Source organism: Gadus chalcogrammus, chromosome 14 (genome assembly GCF_026213295.1).
Source record: "Gadus chalcogrammus isolate NIFS_2021 chromosome 14, NIFS_Gcha_1.0, whole genome shotgun sequence".
Classification (NCBI taxonomy): domain Eukaryota; kingdom Metazoa; phylum Chordata; class Actinopteri; order Gadiformes; family Gadidae; genus Gadus; species Gadus chalcogrammus.
The window spans coordinates 19,194,920-19,205,259 of NC_079425.1; the positions used below are offsets into that span (position 1 = coordinate 19,194,920).

At 46.6% G+C, this 10,340-nt stretch overlaps 1 protein-coding gene across 1 annotated transcript in view; it reads right to left on the reverse strand.

Moving 5' to 3' along the window:
• LOC130404008 (MAM domain-containing glycosylphosphatidylinositol anchor protein 1) overlaps positions 1–9,871 on the reverse strand; it is a 132,742-nt gene extending 122,871 nt beyond the window's left edge. Inside the window, exon 1 of the mRNA XM_056608593.1 lies at positions 9,805–9,871. Within this exon, the coding sequence (XP_056464568.1) occupies positions 9,805–9,871 (67 nt within the window). The remainder of the gene's footprint in view (positions 1–9,804) is intronic.
• Positions 9,872–10,340: the final 469 nt, after the last annotated feature.

The window sequence follows — 10,340 nt, forward strand, 5'->3', positions numbered from 1 at the left end:
AGTCTTGGTTTGTGTCATCACTCTGTGACACAAATCCACCCTGTAACAACAGGGTGGACACAATGATGGAGACATTTTTATTTTTATTTCTATCTGTATACGGCAGCACTGTATAAATACTGCACAAGTATCTTGTTTGCACTCCTTTGTAACCATGACATCGCCCTGCAACTTCTTGAAAAATCTCTTTCCCCTCCTCCTTCTCCCCTTCCTGCCCCTTCTTTCTTTCTTTCTTTCTTTCTTTCTTTCTTTCTTTCTTTCTTTCTTTATGAAAGACCCACTTCCGAACCGCCCCCATACACACACACACACACACACGCACAAACACAAACACACACACAAACACTCCAACATGAACATACACATGCACATACACACATGCACAGACACACACACGCTCACACTCACACAGACAAAACCACTTAAACACACACATACACACACATAAACACATGCATAGCCAAAGACACACACACACGCGCTGACAAACCCACATGCACACACACATGCACACACATAAACATACACACATTCACATGCACACACACCTGCCTCCTAATAGGCGATTATGAGTTAGATAATAGAGAGAGATAAATGTGTGAGAGAAAGAGAGATAAATAGTTCAGCAAAGACGATAACAATAAATTGACTACAGTCGCAGAGACAAGAAACAGATAGAAAACAGATAGAAAACAGATGGAAAGAGAGGGGAAGGAATCGAATTGGAGAAGAGAAAGCAGACGAGGAGCAAAGAAAGATATTCTGTGTAGCTTTACCTTAACCCTTTGTCGTTTTTATGTGATTAAATCCCACGTCTTCCACTGTGGCATAGGAAAGCAAACGCTATAAACATGGCCAAGCCTTGAGTGACTTCCGTCTAACAGTGTGATGTGCTTGAAAACCCTTGACTGAAAGTTAGTTAGTTGTTGTGTAGCTTTAGCCCCGCGTCGACCTCCCTCTCCTCGCACCGTCATTCATTCCTCTGTCTAGATGGTGCCGCCATTAATGGATCAACATGTTCAACGTTCTCCCGGTAGTATATTGTGGCGGAGGGGTGCTGATTGGTCGATCACTTTTTTAGCCTTTGCATTCCTCCAATAGGAGTCTGGTTATTCCGGTACTAAACCCCGCTGGGGATCTAACTACGTTTACGTTCTACTACCTTCATGTTCTGTTTAATGACCAAAGTTTGTTTCCAAAGTCTTCATTGTGAGACTTTAGTAGAGCGTAAACAGGTTGATCCATTAATGGCGGCACCATCTAGAGGAATGAATGACTGTGCGAGGAGAGGGAGGTTGACGCGGGGCTAAAGCTACACAACAAATAACTAACTTTCAGTCAAGGGTTTTCAAGCTAATCACACTGTTAGATGGAAGTCAGTCAAGGCTTGGCCATGTAGCGTTTGTTTTCCAATGCCACTGTGGAAGACGATGTGTATTTATTAAAGTATAATAAAGTCCTGCTAATATTAATGATTGCTCTTGATTATAATGATATGGCTGTGACTCCAAAGTGTTGCAAAAATCTGGCGTCTTTTCTTTCTCTGCCCTCCCATATTTCAGATCATATTACCATCCTGAAGAGTGCATGTTTACGCAGTGAACCATTCGAGGCATCCCGTGGTGGGTACGTTTTTTGACGGGATTTGTTACACCTTAGTCTCCTGTGACTCTACATAGTCCTGTCTAACACAGCGCTACGTCCCCTTAGAACTGATCACAGCTAACACGATAAGAAACAGAGGAGAGTACGAACAAGGATTGATAGAAATAATAAAAAGGACGAGACAGATAAGGTTAAGTGTCATTCAATAAGTAATCGAATAGAAAAGAAAATAGCAAGAACATAACCTCCATAAAGTCGGTTGGAGATACGTTATTGGGGTGAGAAGGTTAGCATGTGAGCTTGAGAAGGTGAGAGAACTGAACTCGGGCAGCCATGGGACAGAGAGGTAAGAAAAACAGCAGAAGAAGTCTCTCAATTATTTAGGACCGGAGTATGTCGGAGCAGAGGCGTCTGTGTGTTCATCCCACCCCTCTGCCTTGAAGTTCACCAATACACAAGCTGCTCTGGCACTGCACACGGGCTGTTGTTGCCGAAGGTTTCTGAACACAATAACCTGCGACAACCAATGTTGCTAAATCCCCCACCCCCCTGCCTCTCAGGAATGAACCCTCTCTGGTGAAGCATGTCCGGAGACATGCATGTTTAACATTGACCTGAACACGGGGTCGGCTTAGCTCAGGAGGTAGGGCGGGTTGGCTCGTAACCGGAAAGTTGGTAGTTCGATCTCTGGCTCCTCCTGAGTATCGAGGTGTCCCGGAGGAAGACACCCAACCCTAGTTGCTCCTCACGAGCTGGCTGTCACCTTGCATGGTTGACTCCACCGTTGTTGTGTGAATGTGTGCATTAACCGTTGTAAGTTGCTTTGGATAAAAGCGTTGGCTAAATGCCCTAAATGTTACATAAGTTGATATGAGTATGGATGAAATCAAGATAAATACAACATGGAGAAAAAGGGAGTAAGGGAAAGGGGCTCGGTTCAGAGTCAGGGTTAGGGTTAGTAAGAGTATAGGAAAGAAAAAGACACGTTCATCTCTGAGGTATTAAATTGAGTGTAACAGCTAGTGTTTTGATGAGGATAAAGACACTCTGCCCCGTCTGATGTAGGCCTCCCTTCTCTCTCTCTGTAGTCACGACTGTCTCGTCTCCTTCTTCAATAAATAAAACACCAAATGTTCAGTAAGTCTCAAACACAGTCACACGGCAGCGTACACCCCACAGGGGAGGCTGTTGTAAGCTCCACTCATGTCCAAACACCCACTGCATCTTTGGAATTCCTTCACGGGAAGCAATCACAATTCGGAAATTACTGTTATTCGTGTTGTGTAGTTCATAGTTGCACTGATGTCGTAAAAACTGTTGAGTACGGAAGAAAAATGTTAATTCAAATAGCCAGATAGAAGGGTTGAATTAGATAATAAGAGGTCAAGGTCGTCTATAATTAGGGAGTTTGACCCCTATTATCCACAGTCTACCTGTGGGCATCCTAGATGTCTAAAGAGTATCGGCTCATGAATGACACATATCTCAAATAATTTACTTTTAGTCACTTTTAATAAAAAATAAAAGCGTATACAATTATAATGAAAATAAACTTTATTTGAAAAGCACCTTCAACAAAAATATAGAGAGGAAAAGCCTCGCTTGGGAAAAAGGGAGGGGAGTGAAAAGCTGGCGAGAGAAAGGGGGCGGTCGAAGTTAAGAGCAACCTAATGATCTATTTAATGATCCATTAGGTTGAGTGAGGATCGCAGGGTCCTGTGTTAATGTCACAACCATCCCAGCATTACACCCAGCTGATCAGGGCTGCAGTCTGACCTTCATCATCCTTACACAAACACTGCTCTCTATTCATGAGAGGAGGGGAGGACAGGCGAGATGAAGAGGAGAGGGGAGAGGGGAGGAGCAACGAGGAGAGGAGGAGAAAGGAGAGCAGGGGAGAGGAGGGGAGAGGGGGTGCTGGAAAGATGCGGAGAAGGTGAAGAGGGCTGGGAGGATATGAGGGAGGGGTAGAGGGGAGGAGTGGAGGGGGTGGAAGAGGAGAGGAGGGGGAGAGAGGAGGAGAGAGGAGGGGAGAGGAGGGGAGAGGCGGGGAGAGGAGGAGGAGGAAGAGAGGAGGGGGAGAGAGGAGGGGAGAGGAGGGGAGAGGAGGAGAGAGGAGGAGGAGGAAGAGAGGAGGGGGAGAGAGGAGGGGAGAGAGGAGGAGGAGGAAGAGAGGAGGGGGAGAGAGGAGGGGAGAGGCGGGGAGAGGAGGAGAGAGGAGGGGAGAGGAGGAGAGAGGAAGAAGAGAGGAGGGGGAGAGAGGAGGAGAGAGGAGGAGAGAGGAGGGGAGAGGAGGAGAGAGGAGGGGAGAGGAGGAGGAGGAAGAAGAGAGGAGGGGGAGAGAGGAGGAGAGAGGAGGGGAGAGGAGGAGAGAGGAGGGGAGAGGAGGAGGAGGAGGAAGAAGAGAGGAGGGGGAGAGAGGAGGAGAGAGGAGGGGAGAGGCGGGGAGAGGAGGAGAGAGGAGGGGAGAGGAGGAGGAGGAAGAAGAAAGGCGGGAGAGAGGAGGGGAGGGAAGGGGGAGGAGAGCAGAGGGGAGAGTAGAGCGGGATGCAATAAGATGAGAAGAGAAGAGAAGAGATGAGATGGGATAATACTTTATTGATCTCCAAATTGGTGGACAATAAAAACAAATATGATAACCTGGGGGTAATTTCCAAATGCATAAAATAGAATAAGAAGAGAGTAAGTAATAGCTGTGTACATAGACGGAGGGCCATGCATTCATCTAACAAAGGTTTATGTGTAGCAGCACACACCGATACATTAATAATTACCTCTTAGTCTTCCTCTTCTGGCGACTGATTACGGCAGGACACAATCTTTCAGCTTCACCATTTCCTCATGCAAACTTAATAATGTTGCGGCGTAAGATTGTCTTTGAAATTTGAATAAAAGGATGCTGCATTCCCATCCCCCTAATTTGTTGAACACCTCAAAGTGTTGCATTGCGCGAAGGGCATTGACTCACTTACGCTGTTACTTGAAGCCAGAATAAAGTACACTACAAAATAACCTTATGCATCTCTGAAGCCAAGTTTGCGTCCTCGTTCAAAGTGTAATATTCGAATCACTGAAATCAGAGTTGTAACCTAACTAGTTTACTTTTCTTTGATTCTTTATTCCAGCATATAATTACACTTTCTTTCTTCTCTACTTTCATCTTTCTTCTCTCTTCATTTCTTCTATTTCTCTATTCCTTTCTTTCTCTGTTCCTTCATTTCCTTCTATCTTTCCATCATACTTCCTTTCTTTGGTTCCTTCCTCCATGCATCAAGTGGTTAATATCAGATGGTTACAGACTGCCAGGAGGGCCCCCAGGCACTAGATAAGAGCCGTGAAAGAAAGGTGGCCAGCCCACGCCTTTCTATAAATAAATATATTCAATACACAAAGGCCTGGGCCGGTCGCCTCTAAAGAGACATTTGTATGCCTCATCAGTTAGGGCTTGAGTCTGTGTCAGTGGGTCCTTATCAATATGCCTGCCAAGCACTCCCTGGTCACCACATAACCCACCCCAGGCTCAGACGCTGGTCTTCAGGGCACAGGGTGATACATCAGCCCCACACCCACTGCATGGGCTCTCCTTACGGACGTGGTCTGAGCTCGGCTAGCCTTACGCCCCAGGCACCGTGGCTGGAGAGAACTCCCGTAAACACATCCAAAACCAACACTGTCCCTTTGGCTTAGCTGACCCAGGGGTTAATAGAACTGTTGTCTGACTTTTATAACTAGTCAGGTGTACAAGAGGTGAAGAGGAGGAGGGGAGGAGGGGAGAAGAGGAGAGGAGAGGAGAGGAAAGGAGGGGAGGAGAGGAAAGGAGAAGAGAGGGGAGGAGAGAGGCAGGGAGGGGTGGGGAGAAAAGGGGAGAGGAGGTGAGGGGAGAGGAGCGGAGAGGAGGATGAGTTTGGAGAGAAGGAGAGCATAGGAGAATAAAGGCGAGGAAAGCAGAGGATAGGGGAGGAGAGGAGGGGAGTGGACGGGAGAAGAGAAGAGAGGAGGGGAGAGGAGAGGGGAGAGGAGAGGGGAGAAGAGGCAAAACCAGGCCAAAAAGTAGGAAAGGAAAAGAATAGCTGATCAAGCATCAAGGCAGCAAGGTTTCCGTGTGTCTGTGTGTGTGTGTGTGTGTGTGTGTGTGTGTGTGTGTGTGTGTGTGTGTGTGTGTGTGTGTGTGTGTGTGTGTGTGTGTGTGTGTGTGCTTGTGCTTGTGCTTGTGCTTGTTTGTGTGCGTGTGTTTCAGTTTGTGTGTGTATGTGTGTATGCGTAATATTTAGGCATTGCAAACTACACCTATGTGTTATTTGGTTTTGGTTTAAATATATTACATCACAGTGAAAGTGTGGAAATAGTAGAAGAATTGTGCGTTAAGCAGAGAGTGTGTATAAAATGCAATTTGAGAGAGAGAGGTCCAAAGAATATTCAAAAGATGAGTTCAGTTCATCCATTGTGAGGACAGCAACTTTGGCTCCTGAAACCTTTAACCCTCTCAGACTGTAATTCAAACTAATATTTAAAACACATACACGTTGTCCCGGTTATGGTGCAGAACATCAAGTTCTGAAAAGAGCTCCTAGTTCTAATGGACTTTCAGGACCTCCTGTTGAAAAGCAAAAGATAAGGTAAGGTTACAGAACTGCTGGCTTAGTGTATCAGCATGCATGAATGTGTGTGTGTGTGTGTGTGTGTGTGTGTGTGTGTGTGTGTGTGTGTGTGTGTGTGTGTGTGTGTGTGTGTGTGTGTGTGTGTGTGTGTGTGTGTGTGTGTGTGTTAGTGTGTGTGTGTGTGTGTGTGCATGCACGCGTGTATGTAACTCTGTGCATGAGTGTATTGCTACATGAATGCATGTGTGTTTGTTTGCGTGTGTGTGTGAGTGTGTGTGCGCGTGCATGTTGCTGTGAGTGTGGTTGTGTGGTTGTGTGTGCGTGTGTGTCATGCACCTGTGTGACTTTCCGTGTGTGTGGGACAAAATGGAAGAAAAATGAGGTTAACATAATACCCCTGTTGAAGCCAGAGAATGATTACTATTACTCGGATATAGCTGTAATCTCTTCCCATTTCTCTTCGCCCCGACTCTTCTTCTATCCCCTCCTCTCTACCTGCTTCTGCTTCATTGCCTCAAAGCCAACAATAAATTATGGATGCTTATTAGAAAAGGGCAATATTCAACCAACAAAATAAACTTTGCGGCGAGAGACCAAAAAGCGGCAGGCGCAGAAAGCGCTGATTTGGACAGATAGAGGGGAGGAGGTCGCAGGGGGTTTCGCGTAGCAGGGCGTCTAAGGCTCGAGCATTCTGTTTCCAGGCCACTGGCTTGAAACGCAGCGCAGCGTGGAGATGGAGATGAAGCAGACACTCAACGGAGTGGCACGTCAAATATATGATACTAAGAGCTCCACTTGTGGCAATTCTTTTGGGTGCAAAAACACACCCGAAGTGTTTATGTTCAACATTTCAAACAGCTCGCTTGTCGTGTTCCGCTCACATTCCCGCACTTGAGTCTCTGGGAAATGACCTTTATAACGACCGATTTGTAATGCTGTACCTTTAGGAGGAGTTTGCTCCAAATAAAAGTAATTGAAGAATTTCGTGGTAGAGGTGGGTCTGTTCATAACTCTCACGCTTGTTTTGTTGTGAGGTTTGTTTTGTTGTGGCTGTGGTTCTTCTCTTGTTCTTATTTGAGAATTATGTAAAAATAATGAATATGAAGTCAGAGCCTCGGTTTCATCAGGTTATTAAACTACATTTTAAAGGATATCCTCTTTAATCCTGTGTATGTAAATACATTTCTTATATTCTATGCTCACACCTACTTTGTATATACGATAATAAATTGTCTGCCACAGGTTTTACAGCTTTGACATCCAAAATTCCAGCTGGGATCACAAATCCTGAACTCATCTGGAGGGTTTTATGGACATTATTCAAACCTCCAGTTTTCTAATGCATGATGCTGGGGAAGCACGGGTCGCTTCTATTAATAGTTGACAGGTGCTGATAAGGAAGGGGATGCTGGAGGAGGTGATACCACCGGGGCTTATACACCAAGACCACATTTCTTAAAAACCACCTCCTTTGAATGGCAGGAGCTTTCTCAGGAGCCCAAGACAAACTGGGAGACAGGCTGCCTTGGGAGGAGGTAAGGTTCAGAAAATAAGGTTTTCGCTAGCTAAACCCTTCTGCCCCCACACCCTTATATGCTACCATGTGACACAGCCCATCTCGCTTTTCTCTGGTCTGTCAGCTCACAGACAAATACAGAACCAACCAACCAGAATTTAAAACCGTTGACTATTTAGCAGACACTTTAGTAACTTACAGTGGATTCAGATACGGGTCATGAAGGAGCAGGTAGGGGGTGGTTAGGACCTCTTGCTCAACTATGCCTACAGGGTAGGCTGCGGGGGGGGGACCCCGATCGATGAGGACCGGACATCCTAACCCCTCTGCCCCACCAGAGTCATCCAGCGTCACGTCTGATGGGCTTTTTCATTGCGCTGGGAAGCGCTGCCGTAGAAGTTCACGGAAGGTTCCCCACAGACACCGAACGCGGTTCATCCAATGGCTCCGTCCAAACATAAACAGAATCCCCGAGCTTCAATCCTCAACCGCAAACGCTCTCTCGCCGCCACTCACAAACGATGACATCATTCTTAGTACACCGATTTGTTTCTGCCCATGCAAAAATAAACGACGTGTGCCACTCCCTGTGGTAACCCATAGCAACGAGTTGACGTGGCGCAGACGGCGAGGCAACGCGTGCGTCTCCAGCTGCCATTGCCCCCGGGCTGACCACATCATGCCCCCCCATAACGAGGATGTCGCAACGAACCCGTCAGTGCAAGTCCTGCAACGCGACCCCTTCTGCTAACGGGGTTACAAGCTCACGCGTGCTGAACTACCCGGCGGGCCGATGGGCGGGCCGTGCTGAGCGCCATGGGGACCACGCTTAACCCCCTGCTGAGCCAGCTAACGCTAGCACTGCGGGCGGAGAGTGAAAAACGCCATACAGGGATATAACTCACACGCACACACACACACACACACACACACAAACTCTGGTAAACACACACACACACACACACATGCAAACGTATGCATGGTGGAACATTCACACGCTCAACGACAAAAATTCACACTCACACACACACACACACACACAAACACTCACATACTTTCATTCAAACAAAAACATGCACACACACACACACACACACACACACACACACACACACACACACACACACACACACACACACACACACACAGGCCTGCAGGCACGGCACCACACATCTCCACAATGGCTAAGCGAGTGTCACAGCCATCATAAGCATGAACATCCATCGCTTCACGCTTGTTAGGCTCCCGATGGACAGGGTGTCACATCTGTCTCCTGGAGCTAGTGCTGCTAAACAGCTCTCTTGTTAAGTGTGTAAAAACCATTTCATGCGCGCATCTGTACGCAGCTAGCAACACGGGGCGCGAGTGCCAAACCGGGGCCCCCGTACGACTCTGTCAACATCTTATCCAGCTCCCCTCTTTGAATGGGGGTTCAGAATGCCATGTTCAAGCTCCAAGAATCAGATGACATGCTCATCATACACGGCAGGATACACCACGTGTCGCACATTACCGGTCTACACGCTCAGAGAGTATTTGTAGGCCAATATACAATATGTTTCTCTGCCAGAAGAGCTCGGGAAAAGCATCCAAGTCTAACTGGCCAACGGTGCACAACAGCAACTGATGAGGCGGAGACAGGGAGTCTGGGTTTCATTTTGACGTTGGGATTTTTTCAAGAGTTAAATAAAAACGGATGTTAGTTTTCCAAGCTTTTCAGAGACAGACCCTAACCCTAACCCTGGTACCGGACATATTGGCTGGCCATATTGCTACAGTCAGCCAGGTTATACAGAAGCAAGCCAGCCACTGTTTCAGAGGGCTTGACCCTTTCTAATAATTACTTATGCAGACAGTTTATTTGACAGCAAGTTTCTGTGAGTCTTTCAATTGTACTAGATCAATGTTTTACGTTTATTTAATGTGGACTGTAGTGCATCATGCCTATACAATGATACAATTAGGCATTTATACAATAAAGAAGAACAACAATAATGTAATGGTTGAAGAACAACCAACAACCATAAATATTTCCAAAAAAGGTTTGGTAAGATCTGTAGAGGTTAATAGAGGAATAGTTCTTACCGTAAACTCCTTGGCCCTGCGCATAAGGTTGGACGATAGAAAATAACAAAATCCAGAAAAGCTCCATGTTCAACTGATTGCCTTCATCACCTAGAGTTGGAGAACGAGAGAAAGAGGTGGTGAGTGAGGGAGAGATGGGGAGGGGACAAATGTCTAAAAGAGGTTTGGCCTATGAGAACACACCGCTGCGGGTCATTGGGCGGACGGAGTGCCAGCATGCTCCACGCACGCAGAAGTCCTCTCTTGTGACCTGGCTCTGGCGCGCCTGGAGCAGGCGGAGGGTGCAGCCAACGGGTTTACGCGCGGGAATACAGAGCCAAATAACTTGCGTGTAACGCACCTTACCCTAAAAATATTAATTTTAGCCAAATACATTGGTGTTGTAATACACAAGTGTTACACGTTATCATCTACACATCCTTCCCGTAAAAAAATATACTCGACCGGGTCATTCAGCCACAAATTGTTGTGTTGTAGGCTAAATGTGGTCTACAAAAGTTTAGTAATATATCGGATCTCTCCTGATCTTTGATGCA